Source organism: Acanthamoeba castellanii, assembly GCF_000313135.1.
Source record: "Acanthamoeba castellanii str. Neff unplaced genomic scaffold scf7180000084641, whole genome shotgun sequence".
Classification (NCBI taxonomy): Eukaryota; Discosea; order Longamoebia; family Acanthamoebidae; genus Acanthamoeba; species Acanthamoeba castellanii.
In genome coordinates, this window is record NW_004457343.1 from 215,702 (window position 1) to 240,945 (window position 25,244).

The 25,244-nt window shown below is 58.7% G+C and overlaps 5 protein-coding genes across 5 annotated transcripts; 2 read left to right on the plus strand and 3 right to left on the minus strand.

Annotated features, from left to right (window-relative positions):
- Positions 1-77: 77 nt before the first annotated feature.
- ACA1_365070 (Beige/BEACH domain containing protein) lies at positions 78-14,089 on the minus strand (the record flags this gene model as incomplete). The annotated part of the gene is made up of 40 exons (XM_004335924.1): positions 78-466; positions 631-753; positions 914-1,048; positions 1,152-1,308; positions 1,407-1,520; positions 1,605-1,796; positions 1,937-2,265; positions 2,399-2,469; positions 2,549-2,747; positions 2,858-2,996; positions 3,105-3,259; positions 3,468-3,624; positions 3,719-3,838; positions 3,951-4,225; positions 4,363-4,461; positions 4,552-4,650; positions 4,735-4,882; positions 4,983-5,067; positions 5,254-5,935; positions 6,034-6,149; positions 6,227-6,310; positions 6,459-6,592; positions 6,686-7,146; positions 7,249-7,355; positions 7,466-7,592; positions 7,666-7,790; positions 7,907-8,081; positions 8,154-8,311; positions 8,451-8,587; positions 8,694-8,877; positions 8,958-9,298; positions 9,445-9,721; positions 9,807-10,472; positions 10,562-11,042; positions 11,112-11,445; positions 11,559-11,675; positions 11,764-12,079; positions 12,161-13,038; positions 13,123-13,503; positions 13,790-14,089. The coding sequence occupies 40 exons, from the start codon at positions 14,087-14,089 to the stop codon at positions 78-80; spliced, it is 9,567 nt and encodes a 3,188-aa protein (XP_004335972.1).
- Positions 14,090-14,275: 186 nt separating this feature from the next.
- ACA1_365080 (uncharacterized protein) lies at positions 14,276-17,503 on the minus strand (the record flags this gene model as incomplete). Its single annotated transcript, XM_004335925.1, has 11 exons — positions 14,276-14,507; positions 14,588-15,182; positions 15,260-15,702; positions 15,794-15,899; positions 15,974-16,024; positions 16,098-16,620; positions 16,712-16,810; positions 16,868-17,036; positions 17,122-17,204; positions 17,297-17,360; positions 17,463-17,503. 11 exons carry the CDS (start codon positions 17,501-17,503, stop codon positions 14,276-14,278), a joined length of 2,406 nt encoding a protein of 801 aa, XP_004335973.1.
- Positions 17,504-17,797: 294 nt separating this feature from the next.
- On the plus strand, positions 17,798-19,583 carry ACA1_365090 (ADPribosylglycohydrolase superfamily protein; the record flags this gene model as incomplete). The annotated part of the gene is made up of 9 exons (XM_004335926.1): positions 17,798-17,903; positions 17,983-18,137; positions 18,221-18,354; positions 18,489-18,589; positions 18,665-18,736; positions 18,803-18,918; positions 19,000-19,143; positions 19,224-19,356; positions 19,420-19,583. The coding sequence occupies 9 exons, from the start codon at positions 17,798-17,800 to the stop codon at positions 19,581-19,583; spliced, it is 1,125 nt and encodes a 374-aa protein (XP_004335974.1).
- A 98-nt stretch (positions 19,584-19,681) lies between these two features.
- On the minus strand, positions 19,682-22,921 carry ACA1_365100 (U3 small nucleolar RNA-associated protein 6 protein; the record flags this gene model as incomplete). Its single annotated transcript, XM_004335927.1, is given in 15 exon segments — positions 19,682-19,856; positions 19,951-20,055; positions 20,175-20,296; positions 20,383-20,457; positions 20,554-20,712; positions 20,827-20,982; positions 21,070-21,212; positions 21,342-21,447; positions 21,464-21,578; positions 21,685-21,785; positions 21,877-22,019; positions 22,106-22,197; positions 22,305-22,473; positions 22,620-22,764; positions 22,841-22,921. The coding sequence occupies 15 exon segments, from the start codon at positions 22,919-22,921 to the stop codon at positions 19,682-19,684; spliced, it is 1,887 nt and encodes a 628-aa protein (XP_004335975.1).
- A 708-nt stretch (positions 22,922-23,629) lies between these two features.
- On the plus strand, positions 23,630-25,140 carry ACA1_365110 (uncharacterized protein; the record flags this gene model as incomplete). The annotated part of the gene is made up of 7 exons (XM_004335928.1): positions 23,630-23,674; positions 23,743-23,871; positions 23,972-24,110; positions 24,338-24,618; positions 24,730-24,864; positions 24,940-25,037; positions 25,119-25,140. 7 exons carry the CDS (start codon positions 23,630-23,632, stop codon positions 25,138-25,140), a joined length of 849 nt encoding a protein of 282 aa, XP_004335976.1.
- Between the last annotated feature and the right edge of the window lie 104 nt (positions 25,141-25,244).

A 25,244-nucleotide genomic window follows, 5' to 3' on the forward strand; every position in this document is an offset into this window, starting at 1 on the left:
TAAATCAATCAAGGAATGAATGAATAAATCATTTGTTTTTTTATAAAAAGCCAAATAAAGAGACTGTGGCGTGGTGCTCAGCTTTGCTCCTCGATCTCGGCCCCGCTGTCGCCTTCCGAGTCAGACGAGGCCATGCTGTTGTTGCTGTTGCTGCGCTGTCGGTGTTGTTGTTGTTGTTGTTGTTGTTGTTCTGCTTCGTCGCCGCTGGAGCCGCCTTCGGCCACGTTGTTCAGGCGCGCCAGCTCGGCGGCGGCCTCGCGCTCGAAGAGGTCGCGGCTGGCCTTGCGAATGGCGACCGATGTCGACGAGGTCGAGCTGAGCGGCGTCACCTTGCGGCGGCCCAGCGTGAGATTCTTGATCAGCTGCGCCGGGTTGGACATCCGGCGCGGGCTCCACGACACCAGCGCGCCGTTGGCGTGGCCCACGAACAGCTGTGAAAAGTCCGCGTTCAAGCACAGGGCCGTGACTGCGTGTGTGCCGGGCGTGTGTCGTGTCGTGCCGTTGGTCGTGTCGTGTCGTGTCGTGTCGTGTCGTGTCGTGTCGTGTCGTGTCGTGTCGTGTCGTGTCGTGTCGTGTCGTGTCGTGGTGAGAACACGACTACGATCGAGAGCTGGTGGTGATGGTGCGTACTTGGGCTGGTCTCCTTTTCGTTCTTCATCTCGGAGAGGAAGCTGAGGTCGAAGGCGTCCCAGATCTTGATGGTGCCCGAGTCGAGGCCGCAGATGACCACATTCCTGCTTAGCCCTTCCGTCCCTGCGTATATTTGCAGATATGTGAATAATGTGTGTGCGTGTGTGCGTGTGTGCGTGTGTGCGTGTGTGCGTGTGTGCGTGTGTGCGTGTGTGTGTCGTGGTGTGTAGGTGTATAGGTGTGTGTGTGCGCGGTGGTCGTGTGCGGTGGTAGAAGGACGAACCGTGGGTGAGGGCGACGCAGTTGATGCGCTCCTGGCAGGTGGTGGAGGCCACCAGGCGGCCGTTGATAGTCCACAGGCAAATGGTCGAGACGTTCCGCGGTGATCGCTTCTCGCCCACAGGAATAAATTCCGATCCTGTCCGCACACGCGTGAGGTTCGTGCGCACGGGCGTGTGTCGTGTCGTGCGTGTCGTGCGTGTCGTGCGTGCGTGTGTCGTTCGGTGAGAAATGCAAGGTACCATTGTCTACGGTGACGATGTCGCCGGTGGTGGGACTGATGGCCAGGCTGGTGACTGGCCCACGGTGGTGCTTGAGCGTGCGAATGTAGCACAGACGGTTGAGATCCCACAAAATCACCTTACCCTCGCGCCCGCCGCTGATGATCAGACTCCACTCCTGTTGTCATCGCACGACACACGACACACACGACGCACACGACCAAGAGTTGAGACCGCGCTTTCTAGAGAAAGGAGGTGGTGAGGGTACAGTCGTACCTTGGAGATCACGACCGAGAGCACGTCGTGCGCGTGGCCCGACAGGATGGCCTGCAGCCGGATGCGCATGCGGCCCCGCGAGCTGGCCTGCTTGACCCGCTTCAGCTTCCACACCTGGTGGTCCCGATCGCACGCCGCACGCGTCAGCTGTAAAGAACTTGAAAAGAAAAGAGAAAAGAGAGAAGAAAAGGTACATACCTTGAGTAGAGACGAGGTGCCGCCGGTGGCGAGGTACTGGCCGTCCTGGGTGATGTCGGCGCACAGGATCTCGTCGTCGTGCGACGTCTTGATGACCAGCAGCACCTTGCCCGTCTCCACCGAGCACAGCCGGATGTTCTGGTCCCAGTAGCCCCACGACACCATCGCCGTCCCCTCCGGGTGCAACAACACCTACACACGTGTGCGTGTGCGGTGGAGCGTGTGCGTGTGCGGTGGAGCGTGTGCGTGTGCGGTGGAGCGTGTGCGGTAGTGTCGACAATGTGAGTAAATGTGGAAACTCGGTTTGGAGGGCAAAGGGGCCGGGCAAGTACCCGCTTGGCGCGCTGGGGGATGGGCTGGCCGTCGACGAGGTCGATGCGGTGGATCTCGAAGGTGCAGACCAGGAGCGGGTAGGACCACAGCTGGTGCGGGTGCGAGTAGACGGTGGGCTCGGGCTCCCGCCACACCTTCTCGGGGTGGGCGCGGCGGAAGAGCAGGCGGGGCGTCTGGCCGTAGGAGCTGATCTGGGCGATGGTGGCCTTGCGCATGACCTCGTCCTGGATCGAGTCCACCTCCACCGCGCCCTCGTAGGTGAGCGGATGGAACACGTTGTAGGCCTTGCGCGCCGCGTCGCCACGCTGCAGCGCTCCATACATCAGATCTGGTCACCATTAGTGAGAGAGTGTTCACTCATCAGTGCGTGCCCTTTCTCTATGGTGTATGTGTCGTGTCATGTCGTGTGTGTCGTGTTGTGTGTATCGTGTTGTGTGTGACGTATTGTGTGTGTCGTGTACCGATCCACTGGTGAAGGCGTTCAGAGACGTAGCGGCACTCGAGCGCCTCTCTGTGCTTGCGAATGAAAATGCTGAACGGGCCGAAGGGTTAACATTACGGCCCTAATGTATGGGGAAAGTGGTGCGGGGGGGGGTCGACGGCCGACGTACCGAGGGTCGCCCTTGGCCCAGGGCGGCAGGAGTACGTTGTCGACGCGCACGGAGTCGTGGCGGATGCCGAGGTCGAAGTGGTTCTGATTCTCGAGGAACTCGGGGAAGTAGAAGAACTCGGGGATGAGCTCCTTCACGTCCGAGTTGGACATCGACGACGACAAGCTCCACGTCGTGTCCAGCGCATGGAACACTCGGTCTGTCGAAAACACACATGCCACACACGACACGACACACGCACAGAAAGAGAGGAGTGAGACACGTGTTGTGTCGTGTTGTGGTGTGTGTCGTGTGTGTCGTGTGCAGTACCTGGGACGTCGAAGCGGCCGCCTTGGAATTCGATGAATCCGCGGGTGAAGGGCTGCACGCGGACGAGGAAGTGGAGCACCGACCCGATGTTGGAGTAGTGGGACCCGTAATAGTACGGCACGTCGTTCATCTCGAGCAGCTGTCGGGATATTACCAGACATCAGCCACTCGCACACGGCACGACGCACACGACACATAACACGACACGACACATGACACACGGTATGTGGGGGAGAGGAATGTAAACCATTTCGTATTTGTCGATGAATTTCTTGAGGCGCGTAGGGTCCTGGGCGCCCATGGGCTTGGAGAGATCGCGGAACGTGTTGGGGTTGGTGAGGTCCAACTCCTCCGACGTGTAGTCTCGCAGCAGGAACGGGAAGATCGGGTACTGCGTCAGATCTGCAAAAGATGCCGACAAACAAACAAAACAAACCAAACAAAACAAAACAAACAAACAAACCAAACAAAACAAACAAAACAAACAAACAAACAAACAAACAAATAAACAAACAAATGTTAAGGCACGTGATGGTGCTCGTGTGCGGTGTGTGCGGTGTGTGCGGTGTGTCGCGTGCGGTGTGTGCGGTAGTGTGAAAAATGGTAATACCGTTGAACGAACGGCCGGCGAGGGTGTTGAGGTGCATGAGGTATTCGAAATTGGAGATCTCGCCCCGGCGCCACTTCTCCGTGATCGACCGCTTGAGGATGTTGCCGCCCACCTCCGTCTCGTAGTCGACCCGATTGGGCAGATCCAGCGACAGCAACTGCAACAGTCGCCAACAACACAACCAATCAGAACCGTCCCCAAGCCCACTAAAACTAAAACTAAAACATCACGCGTTGATTGGTTGGTGCTACCTTCTCGTAGATGGCGTTTCGGTCCTGCTTGGTGGGGAAGGCCAGCAGGTAGGTCCGGCCCGTCGTCAAGAAGATCTCCATCGCCGTATTCTTCAGCAAATACCGCCGCTTGTGTATTTCCTGTTGATAAAAATAAAGTAATATTATAAGAATTATATTCTTTCTCATAATTATTATTATATGGACTATGATATAACATTGTAATAGTGTCGTAAATATAAGAATATTTTACCTTGATGTCTTCGTATTGGAGGGTGATGGACTTGTCGCCGACCCACTGGCCGCGCTTGCGGGGTCGCTTGTCGGCGGCCCAGGTCGGGTCCTCGCCCTCGGCGATGGCCGCGGTGGCCTCGAGAGATGACACGGGCGCCTTGGTCGACACCAGCGACGAGTAGGGCTCCGACATGTCGAAGAAGTACGTGTACTTGGCCCCCACCACCATCTCGCCCTCGCGCGTCGAGAAGGGCGTGATGCACTGGCACTTGCTCGCCAGCAGCACCTTCTCGCCTGTGTGTCGTGCGGTGGTGTGTGCGGTGATGCGTGTGTCGTGTGTGTCGTGAGTGGCAGTCAACATCAGCGCGCCATCGAAGAAGAAACGAAGAACGAAGAAGAACGAAGGAAGAGAGGAGGAAAAAGAGTCGTACCGGGCTTCAAGGCGACGTGATTTTCGTTCTTTTGCATTTGCTCCTTGTAGAGACCGCCGATGCGAATCTTCTTGAGCTTCTGCAGGCGCAGAATCATCTCTGTACATAGAAGACGAGAGTCGCGCATGTGAGGCACGAGGTGTATGTGTGGTGTGTGTGTGTGTGTGTGTGTGTGTGTGTATGGCGTACTGGGGCTGAGCCACTCTAGAGGCTCGCCGTCCTCCTTGAACAGCTTGTCCAGGGGTCGGGTCAACGTGGGCTTCAGCCGAATTCGCATGCGGGTCGTGCCTGTGGCGAACAACGTCAGAACAGTTTGCAGTGCGGACGCACGACACACACGGCACACGATAGCAGAGAAACGACATAACTCACCTTCGGTGGCGTCGAGCAGTGGGCGCGCGATGACGTTGGGGAGCGGCCACACGGCCTCCTGATGGGTCACCTTCTTGACGAGGTCCTTCCACTGGTGCAGCAGGAGCTGCTCCTCGTGTTCCTTATCGCTCAGATATTGGATGTTGGCCTGTGCGTGTCGTGTCGTGTCGCGTAGTGCGTGCGGGTGCGTTCTTTAGTGAGAAGGTGCTCCTAACGTTATTTCTGGCTGTGGTGAGGGGAGACGCCACCTTTTCCTGTTCGTGCTGCAAAGCAAAGTAGTGGTTCTTCACACTTTTGCCGTTCGCCTTGACCTTGGACTTGTGCCGGAATATCCTGATCAATCACTCGTCACTCACCGTGTGTGTGTGTGTGTGTGTGTGTGTGTGTGTGTGTGTGTGTGTGTGCATGTGTGCGTGCGTGCGTGCGTGTGTGTGTGTGTGTGTGTGTGTGCGGTGTGTGCTGTTTTGGTGTGTGGTGTGCAGTGGTGCGTGTGTGCGTGTACGGTGAGAGCTGACGTACTTGATGGCCTTCTTCTTTCGGGCCTTTTGCCGCTCCTTCTGCCATTTGTCTTTGGCGTTGGCCTCGGTGTCCTCGGTCCGCCGCACAAAGTGCGAGATGTGCTCCTCCAGCAGGATTTCCTCCACCTGCTCCGCCTTCACCTTCCTCGTCCACTCCTCCTCCTCCTTACCACCTTCACCTTCACCACTCTTCTTCCTCTTCTCCTCCTCCTCCATCTTCTTCTTGTCGTCACCGTCACCGCCATCGCCGCGCTGCTGCTCCCGGTCGCGCTTGCGCTGGTTGGCCTCGCGGACGTGTTGCTCGGCCTGGAGCAGGAGGTCCTCGAGCGTGGCGAGGCTCAGGTAGTCCAGCGTCGAGTGGATGACGATGCGCCAGCACTCCTGGGTCTGCATGCTGATGGCCGGGTTGGGGTGGGCCAGCAGGGGCCACGAGTGGTACAGGAACGAGACCACGAACTCCTTGTCGCCGATGTTGGCCAGCAGCATCGAGTTGGTGCTGCGCAGCTCGGAGAGGGAGGAGGAGAGCGGCGAGCGGAGGTAGGACGACGACGAGCCGGGCGAGAGGGTGGGCGCGGGCAGGAGCTTGGACAGGGCCGACAGGATCCACGGCTCGACGTTGGACTGCAGCAGCCGCAGCAGCGCCCGCCGGTACTGCATCTGCGGCAGCGAGATCGGCGCCAGCACTGCAATAATAATAATAAGAAAAATAAAGAATAAGATTAACATGTAATAGAAAATGATAACAATAATAAGATTCTTAATAAATAATCGAGGGCGGTACGGAGGCCGGCTTGGGTGGAGGTGAGATCGATCTTCTCGCGCAGGATGTTGAACAGGGCGAAGATCATGCACAACACGTTGTCCTTGAACATGTCGCGCGCCTTGTACGCCCACGGCCTGGGTCCCCAATAAAATAAACTGCGTTGAGCGAAAAGCACTGTGCTACACGCACGCACACACCACCGCACACGTACTTGGAGGAGGCCGGGACTTTGCGGCATTCCAGCAGCACAATGGAGTCACGCCAGAGCCACGCGTGCAGAGCGAGAACGCACAACCTGCACACGCACACGACCAACGACACGACCAACGACACGGCAATAAGTAAATGAAAATGGTGCACTTTGTGTTTGATGAAGCGCACAAGACGAAACGAAACGAAAAGGAAAGCTGTCAAATAAAAGAAAAGGAAAAGGAAAAACGTACTTCTGGAGGGCGTTGAGGAGCGTGGACGAGTTGGCGATGTTGTTGTCGCGGAAGAACCAGAACACGTCGACGAGTACCCGCTCGCGCAGGCGCACGACGTACTCGCGGGGCAGTCCTTCGAGCACCTCCATCGTCTAAAGTGGGGGTTGTAAAGGTGACCGTTACACGTCAGCACCAGGCCCACTACATAGACGGCGACGGCGAGATGAGGTTCACGATCATCGTACCAGGAAGATGTCGTCGAGCAGCTTGGGTGGCATCGTGCTCGGCGTGCCGGTGACGCAGCGATGCAGCGCCACGGTCTTGAGGAACCGCAGCACGTCCTCCTCGAGCTCCCACTCCTTGTCCTCGTCCTCCTCCACCTCGCCTTCTTCTTCCTCTTCTTCTTCCTCCGCGGCCGCGGCCGCGGCCGGGTCACCACTGAGGTCCTGCTGCTCGGCGCCCGCAGTCTCGGCCTGGTGGGCTCTGTCGGGCTGCGGCGGGCACGACTCACAGCTTAGTTCGGCCGCCGCGGCTGCTGCGGCTGCCGCAGAGGTCTGTTGCTGTTCGTCGGGGGTGAGGTCCGAGGAGGCCTGCTGGGAGGAGTAGGGCGAGACGCCGGGCGAGGGCTGCGATTGGGCGGCCCGATTGTCGGGCGTCGTCGGGAACTTCTCCTGGTAGCCCACCACGAAGAGATCGCACAGCAATTCTGTGTGTCGTGTGTGTCGTATCATCGCGTGTCGTGTGTCGTGTGTGTTGTGAGCGTCAACACGAATGCGGTATGACACGAATGCATTAAAATGTAGCGTACCGATGAGGTGATTGCTGATGAACTGATCCTTGACCGGGTCGTTCTGCAGGAAAATGTCGTGCAGGGTTTTGATGGCCGCATGCCGCGTGTTCGGCATGATGAAATGGCTGAAGCCGGACACACATGGACATGGAAGAGGAGATGAGCATTCACAAGCATGGCGACATGGGCGTGTGAGTGAAAGGGGGGGGGCGATGATCGTTGAACAAGACAGTACCTGCCAACGAGGACGAGGATGGTCGTCATGGCGCCGGGGTGCTGCAAGACGATGTCCTCGTCGCTCAGCTTGCCCAGGAAGTTCAGCGTGACCGACGTGGCACCTGTGGCCATCACGATTTCAAAGCCTGGTCAGGCAAGCCCCAAGTGTGTCGTGTGCGTCGTGTGTCGTGTGTCGTGTGTCGTGTCGTATGGTGGTACCTGCGCCGATGTTGGGTGCGTTGTAGGAATGGGTCGGCTTGCCCAGCAACATGGCGAAGAGGACGGCCAGCAGCTCCTCGCCGACCTTGAACGGCTTCAGGATGTCGCCCAGGAGATGCCAGCCCCTGACATTTTTTTGTCGCGTACGCAACACACATGCTTAGAATTCCTCAAGACGCACAGCCAACCTATAGTGCGTGAAGCACGGAATGTAAAGAATGCAAAAGAAGGGTGCAAGTACTTCATCTGGAAGAATTGCGTGCGGTTGGTCGAGTTGCGCAGGAACACGTCCAGGAGCTTGAGTATGATGATGCGCGTCTCCTCGTCCTCGTGCTGGATGAACTCCAGCAGCAGCTCGAGCGACATGGCGCTCTCCACTACGCGAATCGACTGCTGGCCACCGCTCGTCACGATATCTGGAGATAGTTGGAATTCTTGGGCGTGAGTGGTGCGGTGGTCCCGTGTCGCACGGGCAGTCGTCGCCGTACCCAAAAGCATCTGAAGCACGTGGACGCGAATGGAGCGGAGCGCCTCGTCCCCGGGTCCTACCATGCCCGTGGAGGTATTGGTGCTCATCAGGGAGCTGGCTGTCGACAGCCCAGGCAGCGTGAGACCCTTGGCCGACGGAAGGTTCCTGCCCAGTGTTCTATTGTGAGAGACAAGATCGTGACATATGTCGTGTGTCGTGTGTCGTGTATCGTGCGTCGTGTGTCATGTGTCGTGTGTGTCGTGTGTGTCGTGTGTCATGTGTCGTGTGTGTCGTGTGTGGTCGGAATGTAGCGTACCGCCATCTGGCCGGGGTTGTCTGGTATTTGGCCAGGCCTTCGGCCGATATCGAGCGCACCCCTTCGGGCGAGGCACTGGACAGGTTTCGCGCCATGCCGAACTTGTGATGACTTGCGATCAGGTAGCTCACCACTTTCTGCTCGCGACAAACGACAAACGACACACGACACACACGACACACACGACACAGTCAATGATGATAAAAGAGAGTAGGGAGGTGACGGGATGTTGGGCGCCAGTACCTGTAGGTCGGTGAGATAGGGCGGGTCGGTCATGATCGAGCGGAGGATCACCATGAGCGTGGGCGCGAAGCCGATGCACAGCGTGTCGGCCTCCTCCTTGAACATGCGCATGAAGATGTCGATCAGGCCGGCCTCCCGGAACCGCATGATGTTGAACGACGCTTGTTCGTGGTTCGCCACCAACCTATGGTCGTGTGTTGCGCGTGTGCGGTGCGTGCGGTGAGTTGCGGCGTCCAGAACGAAAAGAGGAAATGGAGGACGCACCGCGCCAGGCTTTCGAAGACGATCTCCTGCACGCTCACGGAGGCGCTGCCCCACAGCTTGCGGTTGAGTATGAGATGGACGAAGGCGGGCAGGTTGGCCACCACTCCGTCGGAGAACACGATCGAGGGTCCGAAGGCGGCCGAGGCGAAGGCGTGCTCGCGCTGGGGCGTCGCCGGTGCTGAGCCCGAGCCCGACGGTGACGTGAAGGCGAAGGTGGGCTGCTGCCCGCCGGCGGCGAACGAGGCCAGGTGGTCCGGCGTCGGTAGCGAGCCCTTGCGGCTCGTCGACGACTCGTTTCGCATGAGGTCCTTTACCTTCGCGATGAACGTCGGCGCTTGTTTCTGTGTGTGTGTGTGTGTGTGTGTGTGTGTGTGCGTGTGTGTGTGTGTGTGTGTGTGTGTGTCGTGTGTGTGTGTTGTGTGCGTGTGGTGTGTGTGTGCGTGGCGCGTCGTGTCATGTCGTGTCAGTCACGGGCCAGGAGGCGCACAAAGAGGGAGGAGCCGACCTTGGAGTCGTCGTCGAACTGAGGCACGGACCGCGAGGAGAGGGGCGCGCGCATGCGACTGCTCGAGTGCGCCTGGGCGCTGGCAGAGGAATAGGGCAGCGATTGCGGGCGGCTCTTGCGCAGGCCCACAAAATTGAACATCAGCGAGAGCAGCGTCTCGTCGAGCGTCCACCTGTGCTTGCGGATGATCCTCGCCAGCAGCTGGTAGCCGCTCACGTCCAGCAGCTCCTTCACATTCCTCGCATTGTTCAACAAAAGACTATAGCAATCCCCCGCCCCCATCATCAAGTCAGCACTTGTTGTCGTGTCGTGCGGCGTGTGTCGTGCGGGAGATGTGAGCGCACCTGTGGAGCAGGCGTATGGCTTGGCGCTGGCGTTCCACGCATTCCTTGATCTGAATCTTGTAAGCGAGCCGCTCGGCCTCGGGCAGCGCGCTGAGCAGCTCCTCCTCGTTCGGCAGCTCCTCCCGGTTCACGCGCGACCGCCCGGCCGCAGGCTGCGCCGCCGCCGCCGCTTCGCCCTCGGACTCAGACGACGACGCGGCCGACGACGCCGACGTGTCAGCGGCCGACTCGCGCTTCTTCGCGGCGGCGACGAATCGGGCGAGCACGTCGTGCCGCGAGGGCAGGGTCGACAGGAACCACAGGAGGTTGGTGACGCCGCCGATGTTGAAGATCATCTCCTGAATCGAGAGGCGCTTGCGCAGGGCCACGCCGTCGTGGTGGTGCGCGATGTTGGCCAGCAGGATGTGGTTCTTGGTCTTCTTGCCCGACCGCTTCTGGGGCGACGCACCAACACCGGCGCCGGCGCCGGCGCCGGCGGTGGAGGCTGAAGAGGCGGACGAGGCGGCGCCGGCGCCGGCGGCTGACGACGATGGGGGCTGGGGGCTGGCGGCCACGGTGGCCGAGCCGAGGCCGCCGGGCGACTGTAGGGTGGGCGCCACGGTCGACTGCGCAGCGCCCTCCTTATCGAGCAGCGACGACGTGTTCAGGTGGTGCTGATGCGGCGCACTGCGTGTGTCATGTGCGTGTGCCATTTGTGTCGTGTCAATTGCGATGTTGGCGCCGATTTGGGCGGCAGTCGACATGATGTAGCGTACCGCGAGGTGCCGAAGCTGTCGATTCGGAAGGCCTGGGCCATGACCATGTTGCGCGCCGAGAACAGAAAGACGATGGTGTCGTCGAGGTGCGACATTTGGTCGTTGTATAGGGACGGGTCGAGCAGGAGCAGGGCATGGCTGTCGGCAGCGGCCCGCCCGTCGGCCCACTGCTGGTCGCCGCCGCCGGTGCTGACGTCATCGCTCGAGCCATCGTCGTAGTCCCTGCCCGCAGACCACTGCGACGACTCGTCAGCCGCCGCCGCAGCCGACCTGGTCGGCACCTCGCCGCTGAACGAGACCTCGAGGCCCATCGACAGCGGCGCGCCCTTGCGCTGCGCGGCCAGGCGCCCGGCCATGTACGGGTTGTTGACGGGCGAGATCGGGTTGCCCTTGGCCAGCAGCTTGACGCTGTCCGCGTTGATGATGTCGTACGTCTGGAACATGCCCAGGTCCACGTCCAGATTGCCGCAGTAGTTCGGGCCTGACGATACACAGCTTTGAGTACCCTGAAGAACGCGAGGAATGTGAAGAATGGAAAGGGAGCGCATACCGAGCATGTAGAGGAAGAGGACGTCGGGCTCCTCGGCGGCCTCCTCGAAGAGGTAGAGGTTGCCCAGCTGGAAGGAGGCCTCGCGCTTGGCCTCTTCGTCGTGGGCGAGCGAGGCTGCTAGGGTCGCCTGCGAGGCGCTCTCGGTTCGGTGGGGCACCGAGGCCGGGGCCGCGGCCGCGGACGCGCCGGCGGCGCCGGTCGCCAGGCTGTAGCTCAGGGGCGGCGCGCCGAGGAAGGCAAAGAGGTGCGCCGACGTGGGCCGGGGGTAGGTGAAAGGGACACTGCCCCGCAGCAGGCCGTCCACGCTCAGCTTGACCACGCTCGCCACCTTTTGCTGCGTTGTGTGCGGTGGTGCGTGTGCGTGTGCGTGTGCGGTGAGCCAAAGACCGAGCACGCAATCGAGGAGAGCGGTGTGGGATGCGACACACATACCTTGAACGCGCGTACGGGCGAGTGGGTGATGGCCACGTGATACCACCGCTTCTCACGGAACTTGAAGTCGTCAAACGTCGCATTCAGCTTGTTGCCCAGGCGCAGCGTCAGCACGCCCGCTCGGATCAGCACCTGGATAGGGCGTACCAACCAACATCAGATCATCGTCTGCGGAAGAAGAACGAAGAAGAACGAAGAAGAGAGCGGTTGTTGTTGATACCTCGGTTTGGCACTGCTTGTTGGCGCTGTTGAGGGTGAAGATGTGGGTGGCGGCCTCGTCGCTCTTGTGCTCCCGCAGATCGATGTTGGTGACGTGGCTCTCGGAGACGGCCTTGCCCGGTACGATCCGCAGCCGCTTGCCGCTGCCGTGGCTCGTCGGATGGGCGCCGCTGCCGTCGGACGTCAGGTTGAGCCAGAAGGCGATCGTGTAGCCCTCCGGCGGGGGCCAGATGACCTTGGCCTCCGTCGACGGCAGCGCCACGCCCGCCTTGCTGTTCGAAAAGTCCAGAAAGTACGACGGCACCACATGTCCGTCCCTGATCATCACACACACACGCACCAGTGTTAGCGCGAGCAGATTGTAAGGTGGCGCGGCGTGCGTGTTAAGGTGGCGGAACCGTTTGGCGATGGCGACGAGGGTGGAGAGCAGCGAGACGGGGAAGTCGGCCGGGTCCTTCATGAGCTTGAGGTACTTGCGCAGGGCCTGGAGCGAGATGCTGTGCGACGCGATCTTGGACACGAAGCGCAGCACCGTCGAGTGGAGGAAGGCCCGCGTGTTGCTGCTGCTAATCGACGCGGCCGCGCTTGTGGTGGTGCCGCCGCCGGCCATGTGCGCGGCGCGCGCGGCGGCGTCGGCGGTCGAGGTGAGGGTGGAGAGGTCGCCGGCCGTGAGTATGCCGCGGAAGTGGTCGAGCAGGTCACACACCACCTCAACGCCGGCGATCTGGTGCTGGTTGGAGGGCGAGAGGGTGGCGAGGAAGGTGAGCTTGTTGAGGATGTAGCAGATGTCGCGGTCGTCGGTGCGGCCCTGGGCCGACGCCAGGAGCTGGATGATGATCTTGAAGATCTCCGGGTTCTCCATCTCGAGCTGCCCGCGGCACACGCCGCACGACTTGACCGTCTCCTCGATGATCTTGTCGCGCGTCGACGACGCCCACGCCGAGAACGAAGACGACGACGAAATGGCCGAGAACGAACGACTGCGGCGCCTGGCAGACATGAAGGTGTCGGCCTCGCCGTCGTGGTCATCGTTGCCATCGTAGTGATGAAAGTCGCTGGCATGGTCCTGCGCGTGGTGCTGCCGCCTGCGGCGCTCTCGGGCTTCGTCGTCGCGCTTGCGCTTCTCCTCCTTCTCGCGCTCCTTGTTGTAGATGGTGACGTACTTCTTGTAGTGGGTCGGGCACGAGGGCGGCCAGGAGTGGCGCACCGCAACGTCGATCAGCGCGTCGCAGATCTCGATCGCGCGCTGGCCCACGTGTATGACGAAGTGGCACGCCTGTATATAAACTCAATTTGAGTACATGTCGCAACACCACACACACACACACACACACAACACGCACACAACATGCACGCATACCTGGAGGGCTTCAGCCAGCGCAGCGAAGCGAATTTCGGAGCGAAAGTAGCGCCGGTTGTCGACGTTGGCGGTGAGGGCGATGGAGAGGGTGTTGAGCAGCATCTTGATGAAAGTGAAGGCCTCCTGCGACGCTTCGGGGCCGCTGCCTGACGCCGGCGCGGGCGCGGGCGATCGCGGCGCGGTGGCGGCATCACCATTCGACTCCGGGTCGACGGCCCCGTCGTCGACGCCTTCGCTCGGCTGAGTGCTGTCGGCGGCCGCTTGATGCGCCTGCTTGGCGTCCTTTTCCTTGGCCTCCTCCGCCTCAGTGTCGATGGACTTTCCAATTCCGTTCATGACCGAAATGGCCCAAATGAAGCCTCCATTGGTGCGGAAGGCGTCCTGAGTGCGCGTGACTGTTCGTCAGGCACGAAGCACACACGGCACACGACGCGACGTGCATTACCGCACACGCACACATGTCGTTGGAGCTGTGACTTTACCTTGAGTTTGGCGTTGTGGCGGAACATGTAACACAAAGCCACTAGAATATCTCTCCGCATCGACAGAATCTGTTGATACATAACACCGAGGCCGTTTATAATTGCTTGTCTTGGAACACACACACACACGACACACACGACACACACGGCACACACTGCACACACCCAACGACACGAATACGAACCTCCTTGCTCAGCGCGGACGTGCCCCCGGACGACTGGAGCACGCTGATGATGTCCCGAATGATGGCGCCCCCAACATCCTCGCTGCCGGTACCGCCTCCGGTCTCGCTCTTGATGGTCGCGCCGGCGCTGGGCGTCGATGATGACGAGCCGATGGCGATGATGGCCACGACGCGCAGGATGGGGCCGCGCAGGGCCACGTCGTTGAGCATCGCGTAGAGCCTGCGCAGGCCGTTGTCCCGCCGGAAGGCGTCCTGGTTGCCGGCGTTGCCCACCAGGAAGTGGAACGTGAGCTTGAGCATGCGCCGGGAGAGCGCGTACAGAATGCGCCGCACTTCGTCGTCCTTCGAAGTGTGTGCGTTCAGCTCCGCCGCCGGCGCAGCTTCCGACTTGGCCCGAATTGTTTCGTCGCTTTCGGCCTCGCCTTCGCTGCTGCACGTTTCCTGCAGCTCTTCGTCTTCTTCGTCTTCTTCGTCTCGCTCTCGCTCTCAGCCTCCTTTGCTGCTCATCGATGGCTTCTTGGCGGTGTGCCCGCTGCGGGAGGAGGAGGCGTGGGTGTTCGTGCCAGCGGCCGGCGGCTGGAGCAGCTCCAGGCACAGCTGGCGCTCGTCGTTCCCGATCAGCGCCGACGCGCAGTAGAGGTGCAGCGGGTTGGCCAGGTACTCGAGCAGGATTGGCACGATGCCCACCGACTTCAGCACCGTCCTACGAATCTTCCCTCTGCACGCACACCGCACATTAGTCACATTCTTGGAGTTGAGAGAAAAAAAGAAATTGAAGAGAAAAGGGAAACGACGAACCGCTGAATGAGGGAGATGAGGTGGTTGGCGACGAGGAGGATGGTGGAGGGCCGCTTGCCCTGGAGCAGGCCGCAGTAGGACTTGAGCTCGCTGGTCAGCAGGTCGCTGCCGCGCAGCACGTCGTCCATCATGCCCAGCACCATCCGCTGGTTGTGGAGCGTGAGCGTGTCGTATTGGAGGAAGAGCGTGCGGAAGGGCTCGAAACGCTTCTGCAGCAGCTGGTAGCCCGTCACCGTCACGAACTGCTGCGCCACGCCCGAGGCCGATCGCCCAGCGCCGGCGCTGGCGCCGCCGAGCAGGGCCTGGCCGTAGCCGCCCGAGCCCTGCGACGACAGCGGCGGACGAGAGGCGCCAGGCGCCGATGGCTGATCGGCGGCGGTGGTGGTCGAAGCCGAGGATGTAGCGGACGGGGAGGAGGAGGCGAGCATCTGCGCCATGGCCGACTGGCCGATGGGGAGCGTGACGCGCAGGGAGAGGATGACCTGCAGCGTGCGCAGCAGGTCCGTCTTCACCTCCGTCGACCCGCACGAGACCAACGCGTTGAACAGGATCTTGCAGCTGTCCAGGTTGCGCCAGTTGCCCGACGCCTCGTCGCCTTTGTGTGTCGTTGGTCGTTAGGTAAACACTGCCAGACCAGATCAGACGATGGGCGAGGGTGAGGAATGTGCATACCAATGACCTTCTGCGCGAGCAGGCGCTTGTTTTCCTCGTCGGGGTCGCTGCGGGTCGAGTGCTGCTTGCCGTGGCCACGAGTCGGCTGCGCGTAGTCGGCCGACGACGACGACGATGACGACGAGGCGGAGGCAGCGGGCGGAGAGAACAGGACGTTGCGATCGCCGATGAAGAGGAGGTGCGTCACGAGGCCGATGAACTTGGCGATCTCCTCGCGGCTGCCCTTCTTGCTCGTGACGATGAGGTTGTGGGTGAGGATCTGATAGCCGCCATCGCCGATGAAGTCGTCGAGCAGCGACGACGAGAGCGCAAAGGAGGAGCGCAGGGCGAACACGATCAGCTGGCACAGCTCGAGGCAGGTCGTGGTCGACAGCCGATCGCCGTATTTGTAAAGATTGGAGAGCAGCTGCTGCAGCACCCGCTGCTGGTGGATCAGCTCAATGCTGCACCCAAACCAACCAACCAACCAACAGTTGAGGTGAATAGTTGGTCGCCAGTGATTTGAGAGAGGGTGGTGAGGGTGTGTTTGCTAACCTTTTCTTCTTCCTGGAGGAGGTGATGAACAGGCTGGCCATTGTGCGGATGAGCTGCCGCTGCACCGCGAATATGCCGAACGCGTCCAGCGCGTAGCCCACGCTCTCTGTAGACGCGCGTGTTAAACAAACAGCACACGACGATGCACTTGAGGGCGACCCAGCAGTGTGTGGGTGGTACCTGCTTTCGAATTGGCGGTCTTCAGTGCTCCTGACCGTCCACTGCCGTAAACTGGGGAGGGGGCGAAAAACGAGAGTCAGGAAAAGAGAGATTATCGGGAGGGCGATAGGTCTTTATGGCGTACGGTCGGCGGTGGCCTTCTGTTTGTTGGACTTTCTTCGCTCGGTGCCGGCCGACAGTGGCTTGAAGAGGCCCACGAAGGCCGAGAGCTTCTTGTACTGCACCAGCTCCTTGAGCGTGCCCGGGTACTTGAACAGGTGCGACAGCACGCTCAGCATGTGGTAGCACAGGCTGGCCAGCATCGCATTGGCTGGAATGTCAGGCATGCCGCCCAGTCCATACGCACCGCCGACGCCGCCGACCGACGACGCTGACGACAGCGATGATGAAGAAGAAGGTGGTGACGATGGTGATGATGAGGAAGAGGGTGAAGCCATGGTGTCTAGGAATGCGAGGCATGTGGGGATATCGTCGACAGCGAACAGCTGGCTCACCAGGGGGAAGTGGAAGGCGTAGAAGGCCGGCACGTGGGGGTAGTGCGCGCGAGCCTCCCGGCGCAGCAGAAAGTCGGCCGGCAGCTCGAGCAGCCGCACGAGGATCGCCACCAGCGTGGTCGCCAGCCCATTGGCAATGCGCGCGTTCGACACCTGCGCCAAAACACGACACGACACGACGCACACACGATGAGCAATCGCCGCACGCGTAAAGAATGAAAGAGACAGTCAGGACGAGGCGTACATTCTTGGCGAGGATCTCGAGGGTCCACAGCAGGTAGAAGCCCTCGCCCTCCCGCGACAGGCCGCTCAGGTACTCGAAGATGAGCGCCGCCGGCGCGTGCTGTGCAATTTATATTCAATTCAATCAACACCACCACCCACAGGTAAGTCGACCGACAGAGTGCGACGACGATGGGGCTGAGTGAATGTGCAGGCACTTGGAGGGGCGTGCCTTGGAAGCCTCGCCGAGGGGCGTCGAAGCTTCACCGCCGGCTTGGCAGAGCTCAGAGATGTGAGAAATGAAGTGCCATACGAGGTCGCGCGCCACCAGGCGTGTGCCCCCGAACCTGCACAGGTGCGTGTGCGTCGCGGTGTGGTCATGAGCAAGAGGCCAAAAAGAGCAAGAGGAGACGAGGAAGGAGGTGAGGTCACCTGAGCTCGACCAGGTCGCTCTCCGTGTCGGCGAACTCGGACACAAATTGATTCAAGAATTGAACGAGGTAGCGTCGCTTCTCCTGCACGTGTATGCACAAGATTCAATAATAAGACAATAAATCACAAAAATCAAAACATAATCGCGATTGGGGCGCTGAAAGGGCGAACGTACGCTGGGGACGGTGGCCGAGGCGAAGCATCGCCAGAGGAACTGCAGCTCGCTGACGACCGACAGACTGCCAAGTAGCGCACCAAACAAACCGCCGTAGGCGTAAATGAGTCAATTATTTGAGAGAATGGCAATAAATCACACATACACAAATGGCTAGGGTGGGTACCTTCGTAGTGCATCGGACGACGGCGAGGCGAGGCCGTTCATCTCGATCGTCGCACGTATGGTTTCGCTGTTTCCTTAGCCAGCAGATCTCAAAATTTGTGCTTTTCTTGAGTTTTTCTTTCAAAATATTTCAATACCTCGGAGAAAAGAACAGAGAAAATTGATTGTGCTTGTCAGCTCCAGCGTGGGCGGATGGACAGGCAAGAGAAGAACGGGCTGGGGCTCACAAAGACAGGAGTAGTAGCCGCTGCGGTCGTGGCAGGTTGTGCTGTGATCCTCGTGGCTGGCGGAGCCTACCTGCTGCGGCGCCGTTGGTCTCGAGGCCGGGACGGAGGAATGGCGCCGAGTCCCCTCTCCAACCCAGCGTTCAGCGAGGCCTGCCCGCCTGATGCACGTTTGGCGCACGTGAGGTGGGGCGACATGCTTCTTGGTGTTGCCATTGGTGCGTATTATGTAGGTTTGTCATGGTTGCCCATTGGTATCATTGGCTTTGAACTCAAGTTTAAAATTCTGCGGCACAGGTGACAGCGTGGGCGCAGGACTAGAGTTCAAGTCCAGGGAGTGGATTGAAGAGCACGTGGACTTCACGGACTACGTAAGCACCGGCGACGGCATGTGGGCCGAGGGCTTCAAGGAGGGCGTCTACACTGACGACACCGAGATGACCATCGGCCTGGTGTGTGCCCTCCCAAGCGTGCTCGTCTTTACTCTCTTTCTACATTGGCTTCACGCCGTGTCTCTCATTGTGTGGCCACACAGGTGAAGGCCTTGATCGATGCCGGCGGTGATCCAAGCAAGGTCAACGAGGACGTGCTCGTCAAGTACTGGACTGCCGAATACCACGATGGCAAGCAACGCCTCGGACACGGACGCCTCGGGCACGGCAGCATCGCGTACGCCATCCCTCTTCATTCAAAAACAAAACAAAACAAAACAAAACAAACAAAACAAACAAACCAAACAAACAAACAACCAAACAAAACCAAACAAACACAAAATCTAAACTCTTCAAGCTGCAATGCTTCAGGGGCTACTATGAAGGGAAGCACTCCATCAACGAGATCAGGGAATGGCAAGCACGGCGTGAATACCCGGGCAACGCGCCGGTCATGCGGGCCGTCCCGCTCGGTGCGTCGTCACCGACTTCTACCACTACCGCTATGTGTGGCGGGCTGGCTTGACTTTGGGCCTCCTGCTCCTCAGGTTTCCTGCCGCCTGAGTTGATGACCAAGGTCTGCGAGGTCAACGCCGACGCAACGCATCCACACCCGAAAGGTACCTTCAGATTTCTGTCCATCTTCCCACGCACCGATTGAAAGAGCTGGATTCTTGGTGCACCAGGCCGAGCGGCCAGCATTCTCACGGCCAGGGCAGTCCGCTATGTGGTGCTGGACCTGTCGGAGCGCCGGAAGGCATCATCCAAGCCTGCTCTGCTGGCATCGGACTCTATGATCGAGGTTCAGTTTCCATGGAAACTATGTTTTTTATCGCACACACCACCATTAGCTGCATTGCACTCATTGGCCAAACACATAGAGACCAAGGACTATCTGGAGATGGTGGACCAGCTTCCCGACCACAAGCTGCCGGAGGCGAGCAGCCTCGATGTACTGGAGGCACTGTGCGGGCCACAGCCCCTCAAGAACCCGTTTGATGGGTCAGACTGCCTGGGTCTCAATTCGGTGCACAGCGCCCAACCTCCCAACCACCACCATTTTTGTTGCTGGGCTAAAGGTGGAGAATGTGCGGTGTGCGTGGGTAGGACGCTATGCGTACGGCCGGCTGCGTGCTGTATCTCCTCAAGTGGTACACCGACCCACTGGAAGGCCTTAAGGCCGCAGTCAAGATGGGTGGTTTCGTCGATTCGCTCGCCGCCGTGGTGCTGGGCACCCTCGGTTCGCCTCTCGCCCTCGCTGTGTGCTTTCTCTCCTCTTTCACCCACTCACCGCCTGATCTAGGAGCGCGGTACGGGCTGGAGGGGCTCAACCCAAACTTCGTCCGAAAGGTGGAGTGCCGCGAAGAGCTGCAAACGCTGGGCCAGGCCTACGGCGAGTTCATCGCACGCCTCTGCGCCAGACCATGGAGCGTCACCGCTCTGCGCACCGGCAGCAAAAGCCCGTAGTGCGTAATAAAAGAAAAGAAAAGAAATGAAATGAACGACGAGTGGTGTCTTTGTTGTGGTGAGTGCCCCAAGCAGGGGCCAGTGAAGGTGCGCAATGGTTACTTGCGGAGCTGCTGGTAGCCGGCGATGAGCTTGGTGTTGTTCTTGCGGAGCATCCTCTGTGCCTCCCAGAAGAGGTTGGACGCGGCGGTGAAATCGCCCGCGTCAATCTCCACCTCGATCCACCCGAGCCACAGGTCAGCCGAGAGCTTGCCATGGTGGCGCACACCACGTCTGCACGTCCACCCATCGTCAAGTCGTAAGTTGATGCGACACGACACACACGACACACACAACGTTTGGCCAACTTGGCGAGCGCGATAGTGACCTGTAGAGCGAGCGGATGACGGTAAGGTCCATGGGCCGCTGTGCGCGCTCGATCAAAATGCAGTGGCGGTAGTACTCCTCGGTCTGCGCCGGCACATCAAGACCCCTGTGCGACGAGAAGAATAGCAGCAGAAAAAGAAAAGAAAAGAAACACGTTCACCGTCAGTCGGCCCCGACAGCAGCTTGACTGAAGGTGCGGGGGGAGGGGGGAGAATTGTAGCGTACACTTCGTAGGCCTGGCGAGTCGACTGAATGTCGTGGGTGGCGGCAACTCGAGAAATGAAAGCCTCCTTGATGACCGACACACCGCGCTTGTCGGGCGCTCCGGACAGCGTAACCAGCGCTTTCTGTGGCGGGAGGCGGCGGAAAAGGGCGAGAAAGTAAGCGCGCGAGCGCCTTTGACGCGGAAGAGCGAGGCGAGTGGTAGTAGTACCCTGAAGTGTTGAAGCGTCGTGTCGAGGGACAGGTTGGCACTGAGCACCAGCTCGAGATAGTGCCCCCACAAGCTCTGCGAAGGTGCGGTGAAGATGAGTGAGCACAGCAAAAAAGGACTGATTGAGGGCTACGGCTTCGGTGCCCGGTGGGAGGTGTGTTCGTTGCGTACCAGCGAGTCGCGAACAGGCACGGCATCGAACGCGGCAGCGAAGAGCTGCTTGAGGTCAGCACCGAGCACTTCGCTCGAGGCCACTGCGCTCCGGCGGATGTGCAACCGGATTCGCAGCAGCCACAGCGAGGGTGACTGGGCGTGCCGTCTCGTGGCGGTCTAATCCAAACCGAAAACGAAAACAACGAAAACGAAAAGGTCATCAAAGGTTTGCTATGACGTTGGTTGGGTTGGTGGTGAGTGGGCGAGTAATTGAAGCGCGAGGGTGCATACCTCCGCCGTCTTGACGGCTTCGTCAACTCGGCCAAGGTTGAGAAGAGTCTGGATCCACGTGCTGTAGAATAGCTCGCTGGTGGCCGCCGCCTCCTCGGCCTTTTGGCACACCTCCAAAACGCGCTCGGCCCACGCCCTGACTTCACGCCTCTGCGCCTGGACACACACAAACGCGGCGGCGCAATCAGTCACGGTTGTGCCGCGGGGTAATGGAGCAGGCTTGCGCTGTCGTGTGAGACGCACTGCGGTTTGGTCCTTCTTCGCAGCCGAAGAGTTCAGGCAATCGAGGCAGAATTCCAGGTATTCCTCCCACAACTCGACGCTCGACGCGGTCCTGAGTGCCTCCTCGTACGTCTGCAGAGCAAAGAGCACAGCCGCCGGCTTCTCTGTGTGACCGGGGAGGAGAGATCATGCACATGAGTTAGGGAATGTGACTTTGGTGTCGTGTGGTGTCGTGTGGTGTCGTGTGGTGTCGTGGTGCGACTTTGCGAGCCGAGGGAGCAGGAACTAGGCACCTTCGTCGGTGGCGTCCTGCATCTTGTGCTTGGCGTACAAGCTCACGCACCGGGCATCGTCGCTAAACTCCTTGAGCAGGCTGTCGAAGATCTCTTGCCTGATGTTCTCGGTGCCGTCGAACGACGAACACCCGCAGGAACGACACTCGGAAGGCAGCGCTGTCGGGAATGGCCTTCACCGCGCTGCGGTAGATGAATAGGGGGATGGCGCCGGCCAAGAACGGGTTCTGTGTGGTCCTGTACGGCGATCGTCGTTGATAAATAATAACAATAGAAACAATAACGGTGATTAAGAATAAATAAATAATAAAAGAATAATAATTAATAATGAGAGGAATCGTACGTGGCGGCCTGGGCCTTGATCGATGGGTCGCCAGCGGCACTGGCGCTAAGTCCCTCCTCCTTTTTGCTGTCGGGCAACGACGTGCGGTCGATACTTGTGCCCTGTACACCGAAAAGGTGAGGCGACATGAGAGTGGGCGGACGATGGCTGACTGACATCAAGACCGAGCAGCTCGGACATAACAGGAAGTACCTTGGGCACGAGCGCGCTCGCATCGATGCCGAACTCCTCCATACGCTCCTTGATCCTCGCCAAATATATGCACTCCAGCTTGCAGAACTCGATCCAAAGACGCTCGCTCTTGGGGTTGAGTCGCAGTGCTCGTTCCATCAATGCTGCACCACACGTGAAAAAAAAATCGAGGATAAGTGCCACACAACATACCACACACGCGCGCGCAATGGCATGAAATGACGCGCACCTCGAGCGGCCGTGATGTTTTCGTTGTATTCAAACTCGTAGCCTGCGGCCACGATCCACAATCCCTCGACGGTCGGGTGGAGTTGGATGGCCCTGCAGTAGTGCAGTAGTCGAGTCAGCAGCAGCAGCAGCAGCAGCAGCACCAACAACAACAACGACACAAGCGAAGCAAAGTAGCATGAACACGCGTGCGGCCGTACTGCGCAAAGACCCGGTTGAGGGTGGAGGCGTTGCGGATCTTCTTGAGGTATTCAATGTACTGCAGCCAGAGGGTAACGTCGCTGCCGAACTTAGTGAGCATTCGCCCGAAGATCATGGTGATCCACTTGGCGAAGTGGTGTTCGACCGATTCCGGCAGCCTCATGATACCTGACGTCGCACACAGGTGCATGAGAATCAGAGAAATTAAATCGTCCAAATGAGACAAATAAATCTCTCGTGTAGAAACAGAAGAAATGATTGAGAATTGGGAACAACATGCAAGAGAAGCGCTGAAGGAGAAAGGCTGGCAGTACCAAGTCTCTTCTTCCTCTTCTTTTGCAGGATGTTCAGATTCATCTCGTACTGTATGTAGCGCAGATAGTCCTCTTTGTCCGATCCCATTCGCTTCAGGGCATACTCGAAGTGGTTGCGCTTCTTGACGATCGCTTTGATTTCGGCCTAGGCCATTTCATACGCATCACCTTTGAGAAAATCGCTCAAAATCAGCGGAAATGGGCAAATCGGGAATCAGTACCGGAGAGAAGACCTCGAAGCTCTGCAGCTGTTCGAGGTCCGGAATCATACGCTCCAGATAGGAGTACACAACGTCCGCCATCTTTGCTTTCTTTCCTTCAAATCTTGCCTCTTATCCTTACGGCCCTTCTGTTCGGATTTGATTCCGCTTCGTCTGGAAAAGAAAAGACAACATTTCCCCGCCATAAATCCGTTTTATTCTGTTATTCCAGGGTTTTACGGCAAACATGTGAGTGAATCAGGAAGGGAGGAGTGACCACCTTGTCTCCAAGCGCTGAGTTGATCCTGTTGGGCAAAGACCAAAAACGAAATGATCAAGAGCTCAAATAATGTTAAAGCTGGAGATGTGCAGGCCCAGTGGAAACTGTAAGAGGTGAACACCAGGATAAGTGTGTTGGTTTGACCTCCTTTCATTCACAGGTTGTAGTTCTATATCATTGTACAGTAAAAATGATTATTGGTCAGAGAGATTTGCATGGCAACAGTAAGGGCACACCTGAGTGTTGTAAGTGGGCTTGATGTTGCACAAAGAGTGGCCCACTAAAGAGAACAAGAAATGAGAGCACCAATTTGAGCATCATTGTTTGTTGTGATATACCTTGATCATGCCTGTTGGTGTTAGTTTCTACTGTCTTGTTGCTTGGTGATAGTCCTTGGCCTGATGTTCACTGCGCCTTTTTGCCCAACCCTTTGCTCAAAAGAAAATCACAAGAAATGTATTTCTTTGTTCGTCTCGTGGCCACGTAATCGTTCCGATTTACAAAAGGCACCAAAGGTTCAAACAACAACGATGGCAAGCACACCACAGGACGAGGAATCGATTAAGGATGTCCAGGTACGTGCATTATGCACCTCGCCCGAGATTCAGTGTGGGGATGCTGAGTCATCTTTGGGCGTCCATAGCTACTCGATCGAGTGCTGTTCAAGTTTGCCATGGTGAGTGACGCTGCGGCAGTGGAGGGCGCTGTGGCGTCCTTCCTCGTGCCAGTCCTCTCCAAACTCGCCAGCCCCGCGCCCATCACGAGGAACAAGGTACATGCGTGTGCGTGCCCTTGCGTGGTGCTCTTTGGGTGCAAGTGCCTGATACCAGGTCCAATTGCACCTCGGTGGGCCTACGTGAACACAACGACAGGTTCTCGAGGTGTTGAACCACATCAGCAAGCGAGTGCGGAGCCAGACCAACATCAAGCTGCCACTCGCAGACCTCGTGCAGCAATACGTGGCACCTGACGCCTCGGCGTTTGTGCAAAACCTCAACATCATTTATCTCGGTACATCTGCACGCCTTCTCTCTTTACGCACGCAGGGCATCTAACAAAGACTGCACGCTGGCCTCCCACACCTCCCAACAGAGATGGCTTTCGATCGTGCCACCAAGGAGGTAGATAACACACACACACACTCTCTCTCTCTCTGTGTGTGTGTGTGTGTGTTGTGCTCTGTGCTCTGTGCTGTGCCGTGCGGCCCGAAGCTCACCACGCAAGCTGCGCGATTACAGGAGCAAAGCGCTGTGGCTCCTACGCTATTGAACGGCCTGCAGAGCCGGCCGGCCAAACACCAGGCGATCCTCCTTCGTCTGGCTGTACGACAAACCCTCAATCACGGAAGACCGACCATCCCATTGATGGGCTGACACACGTCTCCGAACAGGTGCCGAGGATTTTGGCCCAGTACCAACAGCGAGAGCTGGTGCGCGAGAAGCTCGTGATACCGGCCTTCTTTGGCGATCCCGCGGTGAAGAAGACGTTCCTCGACTTTCTCTTGGACGTGCTTCTGATGGTACCACTACGGTTGGACGACGTCAGGTGCACACACGCCTCTCTCGCGCGCAGCTTGCGGCACGACCCTGACCTCACTAACACTGCATTTGGTGGCGGTCACAGTCCTCAGGCTGCCCAGTCATCGCCTACAACGGAGCCGGCGGCCCCCAAGGCAGTCAGCGTTCCTGGCCTAAGCACAAACTCAATTCAACGAATAATGGGCTCTGCCCGAGTACTTACGTCGCAGCAACTCATCGAGTATAAGGTGCGTGACCGACCTCTCGAAACTCATTTTTCGCAATTGAAAGGCCACAGCTCATCGTCCAATCGGCTCACTCAGGCATCAATCGTGGGCTTTCTCGCATCCGGCATTCTGGATGACGCACCCAATGCCATCCTACCGCACCTTCTCGTGGCCTCCAGCGACACACATCACAGGTACACCACAGCCCAAGCTTAGCTCCTCCCCGCACCTCCGCTTCCGTTGCCCTTAACTATTTCCTGCGTTCTAGCATTAAGGACGACGGGACTGGCGCACTGAAGAAGCTGGAGAACGTCAACTTTGAAGACCCACAGGTAGATAGTGCTATTTCCGCGAATGCTATTCTTGTACTGCAGGCCAATGACCATTGGCGTTGGGTCGGG